The 17,696-nt window shown below is 39.6% G+C and overlaps 3 protein-coding genes across 4 annotated transcripts in view; 1 reads left to right on the top strand and 2 right to left on the bottom strand.

Annotated features, from left to right (window-relative positions):
* Positions 1-676: 676 nt before the first annotated feature.
* On the bottom strand, positions 677-1,642 carry LOC107684737 (gastrotropin-like). The gene is made up of 4 exons (XM_016481077.1): positions 1,540-1,642; positions 1,096-1,271; positions 884-973; positions 677-801 (listed from the first exon to the last, which is right to left on the bottom strand). The coding sequence occupies exons 1-4, from the start codon at positions 1,604-1,606 to the stop codon at positions 739-741; spliced, it is 396 nt and encodes a 131-aa protein (XP_016336563.1). The 5' UTR covers positions 1,607-1,642; the 3' UTR covers positions 677-738.
* A 2,835-nt stretch (positions 1,643-4,477) lies between these two features.
* LOC107684703 (PWWP domain-containing protein 2A-like) lies at positions 4,478-13,672 on the top strand. Of its 2 annotated transcripts, XR_001633882.1 has the most exons (3): positions 4,478-5,581; positions 9,213-13,171; positions 13,266-13,338. XR_001633882.1 is itself a non-coding variant. In XM_016481037.1 (2 exons), the coding sequence occupies exons 1-2, from the start codon at positions 4,521-4,523 to the stop codon at positions 11,161-11,163; spliced, it is 3,012 nt and encodes a 1,003-aa protein (XP_016336523.1). In that variant the 5' UTR covers positions 4,478-4,520; the 3' UTR covers positions 11,164-13,672. The 2 variants fall into 2 exon arrangements, 1 of the variants encoding a protein (XP_016336523.1); XM_016481037.1 differs by having other exon boundaries at positions 9,213-13,672.
* Positions 13,673-15,541: 1,869 nt separating this feature from the next.
* Positions 15,542-17,696, bottom strand: part of LOC107684704 (tetratricopeptide repeat protein 1-like) — a 10,538-nt gene continuing 8,383 nt past the window's right edge. Inside the window, exon 8 of the mRNA XM_016481038.1 lies at positions 15,542-16,037. Coding sequence (XP_016336524.1) covers positions 15,901-16,037 — 137 coding nt within the window. The 3' untranslated portion in view covers positions 15,542-15,900. The remainder of the gene's footprint in view (positions 16,038-17,696) is intronic.

Raw genomic sequence — 17,696 nt, 5'->3', positions numbered from 1 at the left:
TGGCAAAGGGGCAGTTGGGTAATGGATAATTTTCACAACCTTTGTTTGCAAAGCAAGGAAGGGGGAGGGGCTGGCACCTTTTTTACCAGGAGGGGGTATCTCGTGCACCCTCGACTGGTTTTGTTTTATTTCTTTATTCATGCTGAATCTTCAAATGGATATTTAGTTCATATTGTTTTTATATAGTGAGATTTGGGATTAACAGTGTTTTGACCAGTTAAAGATTAAACACAATACAATTTTATTTTAATGATTTAATTTAAATCTTTGCCTTAAAATTTGCCTTGAAAAAACAAGCGCCCACCATCCATTCTTCATGTACTAATTAGTATTGTCTGCAGTATTTAATTTTCTTTTTAATTTAATTTTCATTTTAGTTGTTACTTAAGAATGTGTTACCTCCAAGCCTCCACCTGCTTTCTTTGTTATCATTAGTGTTGTCCTTGCTGTTTGTTAAAAAATGAATGCTATTGTCTTTGTTAGAGATCGGCCTGAAGGGTACATGCAGGATTTAAGTGTTGACTGCCCTCCAGTGGTGGTCAGGCAGCCAGCAATCATTTTAATTTGATTAGATATTTTATCTCTTTATAATGTGACTCATTTCATTACTGAATCACTTAATGCATTAAGCAGGATGAAGTGGAGAGATCAGGAGACATTCGTCAGTTTAGCTCATACACTTTATTGAAGTAAATAAGAGGTCAGAGCAGAACATGTTCATTTATCTCAATAATGCAGTTAGATCTTCTTGCTTGTACGTACAAAAACAACTGGACCACTAGCGGCGGTGGCTGTGGAGGTCTGTAAAGCAAAGCAAGGGGACTTTAGCTACATTACAAGCATTGAAACTCATTTCACAAAGTCAAATATCATGACCTCTCACCTCCACCAGCTTTCCACCGCTGATCTCAGATGTGTGGTGGTACTTGGGGAAACTTATGGCCAGCTTGCCCCCTTCCATGGAGACTGTGCCCTAGTGAGGACATGCAAGTATGAGTTTATCACATTGAAGCAGTTTATGAACATACTATCTCACTGAAGTCAAAGTTATACAGTAACTTCAGTCTGATCTCTCATGAGGGTTATTATGCATACCTTAAATTTCTTTCCTCCGACAGTCTCCATGTCACTCTCTTTGCCAACAATGAATTTGTTGGTCACAACATGGTTATTTGGGTAGTACTGGATCCATGTGAAATCCTCTCCATTCTGGATGACCTCTGTCACAAGCTTGAAGTCACGGCCCTTTGAGATGACATCATCAGGGATACCTGAGGTATACAGGACCAAATCAGCATATTAGAAAGATTACGTGAAGGATCATGTGACACTGAAGACTGGAGTAATGGTTGTGTGGTATTGAAGATGGGAGAGAGCGCTGTACATTCACTCCCCCCACCTACAATCCCTGCCGGTACGAGACTCGAACCCGCAACCTTTGGGTTACGAGTCCGACTCTCTAACCATTAGGCCACGACTTCCACTGGCTTTTAACCATCATCAGGGCAAAAATCAGTTGTTTGAAAAGAAGCGGCTTACCAATCAGTTTGCAGAACTCTGCATATCCATCCTGAGATTCGGTTTCCCATTTTCCGTTGAAAGCCATGGTTTGGGCGTTGATTGTTGAGCAGAGAGGAAGAGCAAGCTGAGAGTTGAAGTACTGATGGGTGAAGTTTCCTGCACTTATATACCCTACCTCTCTAAAACTCTGCCTCTTTTTCATGACATTATGGGCACACCATAACCAAGCAATAAATTTTTACTATGGCCTCACAAAAGCACAAGTCATCAAGTGCATGACCGCACGGCTGGTTACCTGGGTAGCAATGATGTAACGTACATGGGCAAAGAAGGATAATCATTCATGCTTAAAATCTTTTCCAATACAGTGTGTACAGTGACACAACATTGGATATAATGGAAATAGCACTTACCATCTATATGGTCAATATTCATGACAAATAGTTGATTAATTGGAGTAATATAGGAATATCTCCCATTTGTGCAGTAGTATGTCTTATAATGAAACGGCTACAAAAGTTTTTAGTTTTAGATTAGAAAGGTTTTAGATTGCCGCTGTCAAGTCTGAAGCTTAGTACTGAAGTCCATCTGCCTTGGCCTTGCTTTTGAAAGGATGGAAAGCTCTTTATGTCAGACTGAACTATATGTTCCAGTAGATAGTGATTCATACCCACACAAACCTTTCATCCATCTAGAAAACTCAACTGAGAGAAAAGGATATGCTACTCTTTTGACTATATTCAACCCTCTTTTCCACCCAAAAAAGAAGATTCTGCAATCATTTACTCCACCTCACATCGAATTGCTGTCTTCTGTGGAACATCAAAGATATTTTGAATGGAAGTAAAAAGGGCTCCAGTGTTGTTTGGTTCCCAATGCTCTTTAAAATCTCTTCTTTTGTGTTTCTGCAGAAGAAAGAAAGCCATACATGTTTGGAACCACATGATGGTGAGTAAATGAAAGAATTTTCATTTTTGGGTGGAGTATTCTTAAAATTAATTGATTACAGTTTTTGATTAAAAACTGTAATCAGACGAACTGTCTTAAAACTGTCTGAAAGTTTAATAGAAGGGAAAGCTGTGCCACAGGCCAATGCCCTTCAGCACATAAACCTCTGCTAGTTTCTCATAGAATACAGCTTTCATTGCATCATCTCCCTTCCGCTTGGCCTTACATTTTCATTTTTTTCCTCAAGTCTTATGTTGAGATTTACAGATAAATGTCAGCTTCAAAGATCTCTACCACACACAAATCTAGCAGAATGATAAGGTTAAGAGAGATAAAAGCAGAATCAGAACAGGAGGAGCTCTCTTTCACTTCCAGAGCTAGCTGCAAGCTCTCACCTCTGAAAGCACACGTTGATTCTTGGGGAACTGTGGGAACAGGCACTTTTGAAGCATCAAAAGGTCATTTGATGATGAGATATTATTATTGGTGAAGTTGAGGACAATCATGATAGTTCTGCAAAGAAGATGTTGTTCTTCATTTTTTGTCGTGGAAATGTAGCTACAGCTGCATAACACAATGCAAAACATTATTTTGCATTAACTGCAATTTCAAATAAACATATTTCATTGCACTCTATTGAATGGATTAGGAAAGCTGCTATAACAGCAAACAGACTGATAAACCCATGCTTATAAATGACACAAGCAGGTACTTGTCACAACTCTCTGAAGAGCATATTATTATGGTATGATTGCAAAACACTCGTTAAACTGTGTCCTTCACAATATAGTCACCAAAAGAAGAGTTGAATGAATGAAAACCATATAGTGAAACATCAACTTTTATAATACCACCATTCCTCTTCAAACGTCTCTCGGTTTGACAATAAATGTGTCATGTTGAAACATTATATGGTGACAAATTACTTTTGCAAAGAAATCTGATTGCCTGCAGTTTCTTCATGAAACCAGAACATTTGCCAATTACTTGAATTGTTCTTCAGCCTTGAAAGCTAACGCCATTCTGAAAATATGCAAGATGTACTTTCATTTTCAGAGAAATTCAAATCAAGTGTGGACAAATATGAATAAAGTCCTCTTTAGAGGAGTTCATTCACTGCAGTGACTCCTACAGCTGAGCTTTCTCTTCACAGAATAGTAGAGAAAGTATCATCAGACAAAAGGAAAGGTGAAAGGTCAGTGAACTGATGATCAGTAGGTCATTGACTATACAATGACATGTAGCTGCTGATTAAGATGAGCTTATCAAATATGCAAAAGACTTCTGAAAGCATTGGCACACATTAAAATGTTATGAATCAATACCGGTCTTTAGCTCATTAGCTAAATCGATTTTGAAATTATCCCTGAACCAAATGGTTAATGGAGTGTATTACGCTATGAACCATTTAGAATAAAACACATTTATAAAAATGTGAATAAAACCCAGATTTTCAGAGAGTGTTTCACTCAGATGACATTGTTATTATGAGTAATGAGGGAATACCATTATAGTATTTGTTAATATTTTGAAATGGTTTTTATCTTTGTATTTTCGGGTTTCATTTTAATTTTAGTTTGAGTTTTAATACTTTTGCTTTGGTCATTTTTATTCGTTTTTTATTATTATCTGCAGGTGTTTAGTAGGTACTTCAACTTAAAATTATTTATTTCAGTTACTTGTTTAGTTTAGTTTATGTTTTTAAATGTTTCGTCTAATCTATATTTAATTTAATTTAATTTCGACTTTAGTTTTAGATAAATGAAAGCACTGGTAAAATGGACCACACCAACAGACCCTGACGTAAATATACAACTCAACATCGCCCCTGGTGGCGCCAAAGTTGTCTCTTCATAATAAAGTATATTGACATAATAGAAGCCAATCACAATAGCGTTTCAAGGGATTTCCATTGAACGGCAAGAACATGAGCCAATCAATAAAGACCGCACGTTGAAGCAGCCAATGTGAAGTGTCAGTAGTTGTAAGTAGGCGGGCTCTTTTCTTATCAGAAGGAGAGGGCCAAATAGTAGCTGCAAAGCGGAAAGAAAATGGCGGCCGTGGCTGCGGAGCCAGGAGCTGCTGCGGCATCAACAACAGCGGGGGACGGGGTGGACTACGAACCCGAGCCAGGAGAGCATGTGGTCGACCTAGAGGCCCACTCCGTACCAGAAATGGAGCTTTGTCACCAACCCGAGGATGTGGATGCAGTTCAGGAATGTAGCCAGGTCCAAATGGAAATCAGAAGGCCGGACCTTCAAGCTGCGGGAAAAGCCCTCGCTGCCCATGCGGTCTGTGAGCGCACCGAGACGGGGGGTTCCTGGGGCCGTTTGGGCACAGTCGAGCAGCCCGTGCTTATGGACTACAGGTGTACAGACGTTTCTGATTACGAGGAATCCTTCTCGCCGAAGGTGGAGACTGCAGGCGAGGTGAGTGCTCTCGAATCCAGCCCCTGCCTTCTGCTCCCCAGGTCCATCTCAGACTCCCAGCCCTCTGTGGTCTTCTTGCATTCCCTTCCCGCTCAGGTTCCGTCGGAGCCTGAAACTGGACTGTCTCTGGCTGTCGAATATGACTCCAATCCCCTGTTAAGCCATCCTACCGATCTGGAGTGTGAACTCATAGGCTTCACGCAGCCGGAGCCCGAACCCGCAAACGATGCTCACGAGTCGGAACTCAACACTCACGAGGATGCTTTCCATGACATCCCGCACCCCTCAGACCACCTGGACTCTCTGTGCGCTGCAGAGGAGACCTCGCTGGGAGAATCGGTGGATCAGAGCTGCATTAGTGACTTGTCTACTGTTTCCAGTAAGGACTCTGCCGAACTTCCAGCGGTGGTGGATCAGTCGCTCATCTCATCAGCTGAGTCGGAGGAAGTGCGCTCGCATCCTCCTCATCAACAGAGTTTCAAAACGGACCTCAGCGAACCCGAAAGGGAGTCGGAGATGAAAGCCCCGGTTCTGTGTGAGACAGAGCCCGACACGGTTGAGCGCCTGGTGCTCGGGTCCGAGGTTCGAGTCACGCTGGATCACATCATAGACGACGCGCTCGTGGTGTCGTTTCGCTTAGGCGAGAAGATCTTCTCCGGGGTACTCATGGACCTTTCGAAAAGGTAAACACGGGATTTGCGCTAAGTTAAAGCGTGTCCACTTACACATCCACCATACTTACTAAAGTTGGCTTTCGTAGCTGTCAGAAAGGTAAACAGCATCTTCACCATTACATTTTAGTTTTTAACTTATCTTTATTTTAGTTCATGTTAAATCGTCAGCATAGTTTGGAGTATAGGAGCATAGCTATTAATGTGACTGTTTTTATATAGCCTCTTTTGTTGTGCTCATTTTATTTTCCTAAAATTCTTATGCATGCATATATATATATATATATATATACACACACACACACACACACACACACACATAAGAATTTCAGGAAAATAAAATGGGTACAAAAATAAATTTTATATATATGTATATATATAAATTGTATCATTATTTATTATTGTACATAAGTATAAGGGAAAATATTTTAGTTGGTCACCACCTTTCAAGATTTTTTTTATTTTTTTTTTAATAGAAATTTAAAAAAAAATGTATTTGCTGTATAAATAGTGACACAAGACAAATTAATTTTACAAAGTCTGTCATTGAAGGACAGTGCTGTCACTACTTGAATTTTCATGTCACTCATGTAACTAGGTATACATGATCATAATAACCAGGGGGAAAAACAGTGTTATGCTGGTGATTAACACCCTACCAATTGCTACCACACTTTGTCTGTCTCAACACCCTCTTTCACACGTTTTCTCTCGGTGTCAGGGATGAATCATAGCGGAGCCCAATTTATAGTGCCATCCACACGGCCTGCAGTGGGATCTCCAGTCTCTCAGTTCAGTTCTCACTTGAGAGAAGTCAACATGAAACATTCTTGTGATGTTGCTGCGTAGGGAATGTGTCCTGAAGAACCTGTGCAGCAACATTGTTAGGAAGTGATTATTACATCACCTGGAAATTACAGTTTGTCAATGCTGATAAACCTTAGAAGTTAATTAAACATCAGACCAGACTGGTTTAAGTAAGCTTGTCAGCGGTGGCGTTTCAGGATTAAATGATTCTGTGGGCTTATTCCGAAGATGCCCATCATCTTTATCCTAACACCAGTGACATACCAGACCAGGGCAGGGGTTCTCAAACTTTTTTGTCAGTCGAACCCCTTAGGCGCAATGTATTTACTTGAAGTAGCCCCTGAGTTTTCAAGTTAATATTTCAATAATTCAATGAGAAATTTGCATGTCTACAGTTCTCTGAGGTCAGTTAGTGGTCACATGGCATGCAAGTTTTTAAATGTTTTTTAAGCTTTTTATTTTTACTTTGTAGCTGGTCTTTAAAGTGGACTCAAACCACTTTTTAGTTGTGATAGTGTCTTAGTCCACATTATATTCACATTGGTGTTTTAAGAACGCAATCAAACCTTATTATTATTGTTTTAACTCTAATTATAAAAATATTATTGTGAAAGATAATTACTGTTGTAAATTACTATTGCACTGTAAAATAAAAAATTAATCTTTGAGAATAATTATAGTAATAATGTTATTTTACCCAAGTTACCATACTAATATTTATGTCTTAAACTCGCCTTCAAACGTTTAAACCCTCAAGTTTCAAATTCTTAAGCGTTTGTTTTTTGAATGCAAGTGAAATGCTGTAGATTTCTGTCCCCAAAAATACTAACCTAACGCACGTTGCATTCTCATATCGAACTCACAGCAAATGCAGAGACAGAGTTTGCTGCATTCACTGTGAACCGAGCCATTCTGAAATGCTGTAAACACTGGATCACAAGCTGTTCATACTTCAGTCTGTAACACAGCAGATTGTGCAGCCCCATCTTTTAATTTTACATTCAATATAATTAATTATTGGCTCAACTCAGGAACCCCCTGTAGTTCTCTCACAAACCTGCCAGTTGTTCGCGATCCCCCATTTGGGAAACCCTGACATAGATGGCAGACCACTATTTTAAACGATTATTCACAGATGCTGCCACCTTGAGTCTTAGTATTGCTTTAAGGCCCACAGCATTGGTATTTTGTGTTTAACATGTTAATGATGAAATGCGTTACCGCTCTGAATCTCAAACAGAAGCAAAAAGATGTTCTTAATTGAGAAAATGTCACTAGCTCAGCTAATTTCATGCTTCCTGTGAGTAAGGCATCTGTGAGGGTGTGGGGAAAAGCTCAAGCTTCCTTTCTTCAATTTCCATTTTGTCTTTAATGATTTCAGTGTAATTGCTGATGTTTTGAAGTGGAGACACAAGATGGACGTGGTGACGGATGGATAGATGGCTATTCATTCTATAATTGTTTAAAAGCAGCTAATGTCCTGGGTGTGGAATATTTTCCTTCTGAAGGTCCCACTGTTCCTCTGACGTAACAGCTGCAGTACACTGAGTGAACTTGAACACAGTCAGTGTCATGGCGTTGAAGTGGTTTGCCAGACACACTGTCCAGTTTATTTTTAGCTTCTGCTATAAACGCTATCTTCATTTGCATTTTTCAGCATTAGATCATTCCCAGTTTCTGGATGAAACTTCTAATGGGAGAAACACATCTCAGGATTGTCGGATCACTCCCTCCTTAAGTGCAAGCTATTTCAAGTTAGGTACAATGTATATTCCCTTGCCAGTTAACAGATCACAGACACAACCCTTTTTTATGGGACAGTATTTCCAGGGCACATTTTTTGCACTCCCTTATACTACAAGACGTAATGCAAAATAGAATAAAAATATATTGTCTGATTTTGACACACAACAAGTATCAGTGTATTAGAACATGCATTTTTGTGTGCCTATTAAAGCTAAAGCTAGACCGGTGTATGTAAAGGTGTTGATTCACTTCTGAAATAAGCTGTATGGTGGTTAGAACTTTACTCTGCAGAATATGAATGATTAATTTTTATTTGTGGAGTAAGTTCTTCTTGACCCACATTGGATATACAATGAAAACTGTGAACAGGGTGATTGCCACAGATAATGGTTCTTTCAGGCCCGGGTGTCTGTTTTTGACATTCAAGAACATTTTAGTATAACGTTTTGTTAGCCATTGTGCTTTGCTTCTGATATCATGTTTTGGGCTAAACAAGATCAGCTATCAGACAGAGTAGGAATGGTTTCAGTTCTTTTTTTAGACCTGTTTTTCCTCCTTTTGTAGAGGTATATGTACTATTAGAAAGTAATAAAATATACTACACTTGAAAGAATACTGTAATTTTGAAAACTAAAGCCACCACAGTTGGAGGCATTTTATCCTATCATGTATTACAGTCAGCTGAAGTGGCATTTTATTCTATCATGCATTTTCTTTGTTGTATGAGACTGTATTATTGTTGCAGAAAATAATCTGTACTCCTGCTTTGTCAGTTAATCATCCTCCTTCCCATCTCATGAATACAAACATGACAAGATGAAATGACATTTAAATAAAAACAGAACAATAATGTCACTGATGCTTGACATTTCTTGCAAAATAATGAATGCTTTAAGACTTCACAGTAATTCTTCAGCTGTTTGATGGAACAAACAAATATGTGCTGGATTTTCTTATTGCACATGAGTAGCTATAATATAGTAGTGTACGCTTTTTTTAGATTTGAGAAAGCAGGGATTAGACCCCTTCCTCATTGTTCAGGTTGGTTTAATCGTAGTGTCTTTGTCTTTTCTCCTCTTCTGTACTTCAGGTTTGGACCTTATGGGATTCCTATTACCGTGTTCCCCAAGAGAGAGTATAAGGACAAACCAGAATCTATGCAGCTAAAGGTGGAAGCATTCCAGTCAGCGACAGATAAGGGTGTCACTCAAGGACCTAGTGATGCCCCCATTAAGGACCCTGCGGATGCTCCAGATGCCCCTCTGAAGGACCCTGCTGAGACTCCTTCAGCGCCCCAGCCCTGTCCCAACCCTCAACCTAACCCATGGACCTCAAAACCACCTCCTTTGTTTCAGGAGGGGGCCCCTTATCCACCTCCATTGTTCATCAGGGACACCTACAACCAGTCGTTACCTCAGCCTCTACCACGCAAAATCAAGCGGCCCAAGCGTAGGCTGTATCGAGAGGAGCCCACTTCTATAATGAATGCCATCAAGCTCCGACCAAGACAAGTTCTGTGTGATAAATGTAAAGGGGTTGTGGTGCAAGGGGACAAGCGTGAGACACGCAGAGGCCCCATTTCAGACTGCCGAAGTGACGATGCCAAAAGACGTCGTAATGACAGCGCAACGGCAGCTGCTGGTAAGCGGCCACGTAGTGATCCACGTTCTGAAGAGAAGGGCCGTAGTACTGATGGGCCCAAACGGCAGGGTTCGGCTGTACGAGTGTCGTCGGCCACTGCCTCTTCTCTGGGCCATAGTCAGGTCAAGGGTGCAGCTGCAGGGAACAAAATGGTGAAGGGGGTGTCTACTACAACAGCTTCCTCTGCCAACTCTCGAGTGCAGCTCAATGCCAAAAAAGTGCTTCAGAGCAAAAACATTGACCACTCCAAAGCACGAGAGGTGCTGAAGATGGCCAAGGCACAGAGAAGACAGAGAGAGTCAGTCACAGGCAGTAGCGGAAACACCAAGGCCATAACCAGGGCCGCTGCCCTTCAGGAAGCCCACCAAAAGGTCCACTTTACCAGGCGACTGCAACAGATCAGTGGAGGAGGTCCTAGTTCCAACCCCCTGCCACCTAGGATGCGCATCAAGCCCCAAAGGTACCGTAATGAAGAGAACGATTCTTCTTCATGTAAGCTGCCTTGCTTGGAGAAAGTGCCGGGAGGGGGCCATTTACCGTTGCCTAAACCAGCCGTGCCCCGCTGCACCTCCACACCCTCCTCCTCCTCCTCCTCCTCCTCCTCCTCCTGCTCTGCAAGCAAAGTCGCCACAGCTGTAGAGCCCCAGAGGCCAGACAAAGCAATCGAGTCCCTGCTCAGCCAGGCCCATCCCGTGCCCCTCCCAGCCCCGGAATACAGGGAACCCCAAGCTGAGCCAGAGGAACAGGAGGGGCAGGAGGAAAAGCGGGAGACGCGTGGGAGCAAGGCTGGTAACCTAGTGGTCTACATGACCCTTAACCCCAGCCTGCCCGACTCCTCTAATACTTCCATGTGCAGCATCGATAGTGCAGATGACTTAAAGTCATCAAACTCTGAGTGTAGCTCTACCGAAACGTTTGAATTCCCCCCTCCTGGTGATTTGCGATCGGCCCCTGCCCCTGGCACATCCTCCGCTTTTGCCTCTGCCTCTCCCTCTGCTCCTAAGGATGACAAAAAGTGCAGTAAATCCCTCAAAGCTGCCGTCTTTTCCAAAAACGTCACGAAGTGCGTTGCCCTGGATGGCAGGACAATTTGTGTAGGGGACATTGTTTGGGCCAAAATCCTTGGCTTCCCTTGGTGGCCCGCCCGCATCCTAGCCATCACAGTGAGTCGCAAAGATAATGGGCTCTTAGTCAGGCAGGAGGCCCGGGTATCTTGGTTTGGGTCACCCACCACTTCCTTCCTGGCCATTACTCAACTTGCCCCATTTCTAGAAAACTTCCAGTCTCGCTTTGACAAGAAGAGAAAGGGCCTGTATCGTAAAGCCATCACTGAGGCCGCCAAGGCTGCCAAACAGCTCACACCCGAGGTCCGAGCCTTGCTAACTCAGTTTGAGACGTGAGGTTGGTATGCCTGGGTAAGGTAGGCAAAACAGGCACTCGAGTTGGCCCTGTACCCCTTCTGACACCTCTCAAACTCTGCTGTACCCAGTCAGCTTCCAGAGTGAAATACAGAAAAATGTCAGCCAGGCAACCAGGACTAATTTATTTTTGTTGAGAAAGCAAGAGAAGGGGATTGAATTGAATAACTGAAAGCAAACAGTTCCCATGTCAAGTATCTAGTGTTTGCCCGTATGTAACCATATCTTGTCATATCATCATACATTTATTATAAGGAAAGCAGATGACGGAGATTTCTAGAAAAAGGCTTTATGGGTTCTTGAGTGGTAACAATATTTGTTTTCCTTGAACTTAGTTGTTCTTGGTCAATGTCTGTTGTTGAAGGACCCTGTAAACATGAAAAGCAAATCTTCTCAGAGTGGGATTTTTGAGCTGGAATAGCTTTCTCCTGAAGAATTAGGCATGTGTGAAAATGTCTGCTTGAACCCATTCTCAAATGGTTACCAAATAAACGATGGCCAGTCGACTGCTGCATAGTCTGGAACCCTAATTTAGCACAGTTAATGCTTCCTTTTGGATGATCAGAGAAAGTGTTATAGGTTCACAGTGTCAAGATCATTCCTGCTGCATTTTCTATCACTACAGTGTTTCTAGATGTCCAATCTCCCTTAAGATTACATGAAGTCAAGTCTTGGATTTCACTTAGGCCATCCTTGAATTGTTTTCTTTTAAAATGGAAGTTGTGTAACAAAGTTGACCCTGTTGGGTAGTGCCTCGTTCAGGTAGAAAAAGGGACTTAATTGGTGCTGATCTTTCTCAGATGTTCTGAGACCACTAATCCGAGTGCAGTGATCTGAGCAGACGGCTGTTGATCTGGGAGCGGCTCTTGGCTTTGCAGCCAGTCGTGCTGCTGTTACGGGGGGAGGTGCCTGTAAGCCGAAGTCACCTCAAGTGCCACTGTGAGGAGAGCACAGTGACTCTGTAAATGCAGAGAGTACACCTCAAACACGGAGAAACCTGCCAGCCTATCTGTGCGTCCTCCTTCCCCACCCCTCGCAGCTACAACATCTGCTTCCCAAGCTCATTCTTCCCTTAATCTACTTGCCCTGTTCACAGCTTCTTTTTCTTTTCCTCCACTTGTTTTGCTCCCTCCTGCCGTTGTCATATGTTTGCATCTTAGACTGTGTTTATATGTCTGATTATGGCGAAAATGTTCATGTTACTCAGCCAACCCATTGGCCACCCTGACTTGGTTTTTGCATGAGTTTGGGAGTGTATACATGTTAAATGGAATAATACGCATTTTTTAATGGCTCCATATGTTTATCCAATTTAGGCATATCACATCAAGAAGCAAATTATAAGTTTTGATGTAGCTGCAGTGGAATGCAAAACTCTAAAATGAGTTTCATTAAGTAACTCAATGAAAACACTTAACTGTGGTGTCCTGCTGCGTAGTGAGAGGCATTGGAGCACAAGGCAGCAGTTCTCATACGTGTGAATATGTTCGTCATAATTATGTCCCTCTGGCTGGTTTCGTTGTTCAGTGATTTTGTTCTGATTCCAGTATTCATTCTCTCATCTGAAATGTTTTGCTAAGGATTATTGTGTTTTGAATTTATTTGTTGTGCCTGAACTTTATTTTCTGCCATTTCATTATTTGAATAATAGGGCTGAAGGTCTTGTATGTAAAGTGTTCAAAATGTGTTTTGCCTTACTGAATTGAAGATGAATGGCCTGGATCTTATTTCAATGCTGAGAACCAACTATTTTATTTGTGTGGAGGAGCATTATCTATTTTTTTTTTTTTATTTCTTGTCTGTAATCATGGTTGTGTCTTTGCATTGCATACCCATTAGCATCTTAAACTGTCCAGTTATATTTACATATCTGAGAAGGGACATACTGTAAGATACCTTGGTCTTTCCACATATGACTTAGCAGGTAGAGATCGATGACTTGAGGAAAAAGAAACGATGCTTGGTAGACCACACTGACTGACTGACGGAGGTTTGTGTAAAGGAGTAAAAACGGTATTTATTTTGGTGGTTGGCTTTTTCATTTCAGCATCTTATTCTTTACTTTTATTTCTATCTGTTTGCAGGTCAGAGAATGCTGTAAAACCATTGAAAAAAAATTAACAGTTGAAGATATTGTGTATGTTTTCTGATGTTTTAAGAATATATAAATAAACTGTGAACTTCAAGAATTTTACCTAGTTGTCATTATTTTTGTATTTTATCTTCTTAATACCACTTCTCACTTCAAAGCATATTTGTCTCATGTGTAGCCTAGTGCACAACCCGGTTTTGGGAAAAGCTGTTTTTCCATGTTTCTCAAATGAAAAATTCACTTGACATCATGACAGCCCAACCAAACTAGTGCCTGTCATCTCACAGTTAACTAAATGCATGAAAAAGACACATTTTCATACCTGCAAACAGATGAGAAAACCATAGGGTAGACTGAACCAAAATGTGCCAGACTGTAACTACACATCATATAGTAAATTAAGATACACGGGGTTGTCATAAATAGTCTTAGTGATTTGACATTTCAGTGGATCCCTGTTGTGCGAGTTGTTCTTCATGCTGTCGGTGTCTGCGTTTTCTTGGCTTTGTAAGATCTGACATTACAATGGAAAAACAGCTGTGCATGACATGAAACTTTATTGTAAAGTGACCTTAATTCCATAATGTGTTTGATTTGCTGTTGAATATACATGTAAGAAATCTCAAATGTTGAAAAACATTGGCTGTATTGCCCTACCTGGCATCATGTGATATTTATTTGAAATATTTATTTGCAAATTGTAAATGTCAAAAAGTAACATTCTCACTGGCTCACCTTTTAAAGCTCATTTATTTCTAGAGACTTTTTGTGAAATTCTGTGAACCACATCATCTGTCCTATAATGTCAGTTATGGATCAGGGAGCAAGTCAATATTTTTCCTAGATTAAAGTCAGAATACACCTGAACTTCAGTGATATCTTATCAGTAAAGAGATATAATTTCAGTTATTTTTAGTGCAGTAGGTCTACATAGTTCACCGTACCAACACAATAAGAAGCTGATTTTCTCTGTTCCTCAAACATTAGATTACTGAAATTAAGCAATTTCTGAAAAGTGAATTAACGCATGAAGATATGGCTTGCAGTTTTTTTCTATCATTAACCAGTAGATTGTGTCGAAATATAGGTTACACTGTTTATGTTGTTTTTAAGACCTTAGAATCTTACATTTACTCTCAAAGTGTTTTTTTTTTTAAATAAATATCTGAACTTCTGTTGTCTTTTCCCCCCCTCCAGTGCTGCAACTCTAAAGGGCTGCTGATTGGTCTGTTGCCCAAAGCACTGCCATTGGACAAGAGCCAGTAAGATGAGAAGAGCCATCCACACTTGGAGAAGCAGGTGTAATGGAGAAAATATTTTTAAGAAAATAATTATATATTTATAACAATGAATTACAGACTCTCCGCCTATTTCCCGATCAGTCATGCTGAAATGAATTGTTCAAACCAGATTTTTCTTTACCAGGCTTTTGTGTTTAAAGCATGTGAAAGGACACTTGCAAATACTGAACAGCACAGGGGAGTTACGGCTGTTGTGGATCGTAGGTGGCGATCGGGCACACATTAAAGCAGGGTTTTTAAGTGTTTGTTTGTAATGATAGAGAAAAACGAATATAACATAAAATAAAATAAAAAACATTTGATGTAAAAATGCAATAAATATTGCATGTGCTATGCTTCACAGTACAGTTACAGAGGATTGGGTCTTATTGTGCTTCTAGTCTTGGATAAAATCCCAGTGTTCCTTCCCAACATCTGTGCTCCTTTATATTGAGAAATTCTGAACCTTAATAGTCTATACTGTTCTTGAAGATTTCCACTCTGTGGCACACCACACATTAAATGATCAATGCAATCTGTGCAGGGTTTCAAATCACTTCGACCCACTAATCCACTTTTACCTTTTTTGTGCTCCCCTCCATTTATAAATGATTTTCTAACTATACAAGTCAAACATGACAGTAAGAACGCAGTTTTGCTTCAAGGTTTTCCTGTTGGCATCATTCATTGCACACGCTCAACCTGATGCCTGTATAAAGGGAATTAAGAGCGAGTGAGAAACAGCTGCTGACATGCTCCCACTTTCAGTCTTGCTGTTGTACATACATGCGTTTCTGTACAATCGGAGAGCTCTCCTGACTATACATATGAAGATGGTGGTCGTGGGCGTAAATTTGTTTTATTATTGTATTATCTCTTTATGAAATTAAACCTTTTTTTTGCCTTGTACTAAGCTGTGTGTTGTATTCTTTAATAATAAATCATGCAGTATTAAGTACATCCAAGAAATGACAACGGACAATACAGACAGGATCTTAATGGCTGGTTTAATGTGAACGCAGGTAAAGATGGAGTAATGAAGGCCATAATTTCAGTGCTCAGGACTGACAGTCTGTGGATCACTGACACCAGCTTCACAGCAAATGTAACACTGGCATGCCAAAAAACTGAGCATGTATATAATACAAGCTTAAAAAATCCCCAGACTTCAAAAGCCACTTGACATGAGCAGATAATGTAATTGGTCAAATCAAATGGAAACTGCTTACATTATTTGCATCAATGAATTCGTGCAGACCAGGAATATGAATGAATAGTCAGAGAGTGACTGAACGCTTGAATGGGGCAGTTGACGCTTGTGTCACTCTATAAAAAGACTCTAGATTGCTATCTGTTGTTGTTATTGGCATTCTGAACAAAATTAACGGAGTAGGATCCTGTGTTGGAGTCTTGGTTGACCTGGAAGTTGGAGGTGGAGAGACCAAAGGGTCGTAAAATCATGTTGCCCAAGTCCTTCAGCTTACCTAAGAAGAGAAGAGATGATAAATACATTATCTGCCAACAACAACGTTTTTGAAAGTCTCTTATGCTCACCAAGACTGCATTCATCTGATCAGTAAAAACAGAAATATTGTAAAATACAGTTACATTTATATATTTTTGTATTATTCCTGTGATAGCAAAGCTGAATTTTTAGCAGCCATTACTCCAATCTTCAGTGTCACATGATCCTTCAAAAGTCTAATTGTTGATTTGGTTCTCAAGAAACATGTTGAAAATAGTTGTACTCCTTTATACATGTACATTTATTTTTCCCCAGAATTGTTTTGATGAATAGAGAAAACATTTTTTTTTTTTTTGAAACAGTCATCTTTTGAAATAATGTCTTAAATGTACATTTTTATCGATTTTTATTATATGAATAAATATGTTCTTGAATAAATGTTTTAAGAGTTAATTTCTTTAAAAAGTAGTGGTTTTCTATTAAACAAAATGAAAATGTGCTTTAAACAAAAATTACAATATTAACAACCAAAAGCTGGTCTAAATGTTTATCCCTCCTACATTAAAATGCATTCAATAAAATTTACATGTAAAGTACATAACACTGTACATCAATAATGAACATTTTATTTTTAGTTTGTATTTTATTTATAGTTTCAATCAATTTAAGCCTTATAATAAAGTGTGTAAATACATTAATACGGTACTAAATGCGTTTCATAGGCTAGGCTTTAAATGCAACACTCAATTTTATGCAATATGTAAGGGGTGGTCTCCCTGCTTCCAGCTCTCTACCACCAAGGAGTCCTTGGTCCAAAAAAAAGGTTGAAGACTCTAAAGGTGTAAAGTGATTGTGGAGAGCTTTGTCTCTGTGACTGGGACTGCAGTGAGATCAATATGAAGTGTTGAACAGCCACACCCTCACTGTAAACTGCAGGAAATTCAGCCTGCCAGCAACAGTCTTTACCTCAAACTGTTAATCTGAGCTTTAGAGGAAACATACAATGGCTGCATTTATTAATATCTTGAAATAGATAATACCAGCATGTGCTCTGAGAAAGCGCAGCAACATTTTCCTAGTAATGGTAACCAGAGAAAACCGTACAAATCAATGTTACACTTGTTACCGTATTAGAGATCAGCTGATCTTTATCATCAATATTAATACCAGCTTATTAATGTTCAATTGTCTTACAATCGATATACAAACCATTTTTGTTGTTTTGATTTTTTCTGCTTTTTGACACAGTAACAAAATAATCAGACATTAGATGTTAGAATTAAAACACATTTATACAGTACTCATTTATATTACGAATTTTTTTTAACTAAAATGATTGTTAGCAAAAAAAAAAAAAGTAAAGTGTCAAAGTGTGGCCAAAAATATTGTTAGAGCTAAGCTGATGTTGTTTTATCATCCATACCAATTCTAATTTATTAAAGTTTACGTGTTTGACAACCGATATGTAAACTATTTTTTGTTGTTTTCAATTATATTTCTGTACAAATACAATAATAAAATCATTAGACATTAGAATTACAATACTTTATAATAATATATAATTTATTATTGTTATATGCATGTATTACAGGTGCATCTCAATAAATTAGAATGTCGTGGAAAAGTTCATTTATTTCAGTAATTCAACTCAAATTGTGAAACTCGTGTATTAAATAAA

Source organism: Sinocyclocheilus anshuiensis, unplaced genomic scaffold (assembly GCF_001515605.1).
Source record: "Sinocyclocheilus anshuiensis isolate Anshui unplaced genomic scaffold, SAMN03320099.WGS_v1.1 scaffold509, whole genome shotgun sequence".
Classification (NCBI taxonomy): Eukaryota; Metazoa; Chordata; class Actinopteri; order Cypriniformes; family Cyprinidae; genus Sinocyclocheilus; species Sinocyclocheilus anshuiensis.
The sequence above is the reverse complement of the archived record's forward strand: the minus strand, read 5'-3'. Positions and strand labels throughout refer to the sequence as shown.

Excerpts from the sequence above, each read along its gene's own strand:
- LOC107684737 (XM_016481077.1), bottom strand. The coding sequence starts at position 1,606 with ATGGCTTTCAACGGAAAATGGGAAACCGAATCTCAGGATGGATATGCA. Across the intron at positions 1,272-1,539 it reads AGAGTTCTGCAAACTGATTG|GTATCCCTGATGATGTCATC; the intron begins GTAAGCCGCTTC and ends TGTATACCTCAG. Across the intron at positions 974-1,095 it reads TCGGAGGAAAGAAATTTAAG|GGCACAGTCTCCATGGAAGG; the intron begins GTATGCATAATA and ends TGTCCTCACTAG.
- LOC107684703 (XM_016481037.1), top strand. The coding sequence starts at position 4,521 with ATGGCGGCCGTGGCTGCGGAGCCAGGAGCTGCTGCGGCATCAACAACA. Across the intron at positions 5,582-9,212 it reads CTCATGGACCTTTCGAAAAG|GTTTGGACCTTATGGGATTC; the intron begins GTAAACACGGGA and ends TCTGTACTTCAG.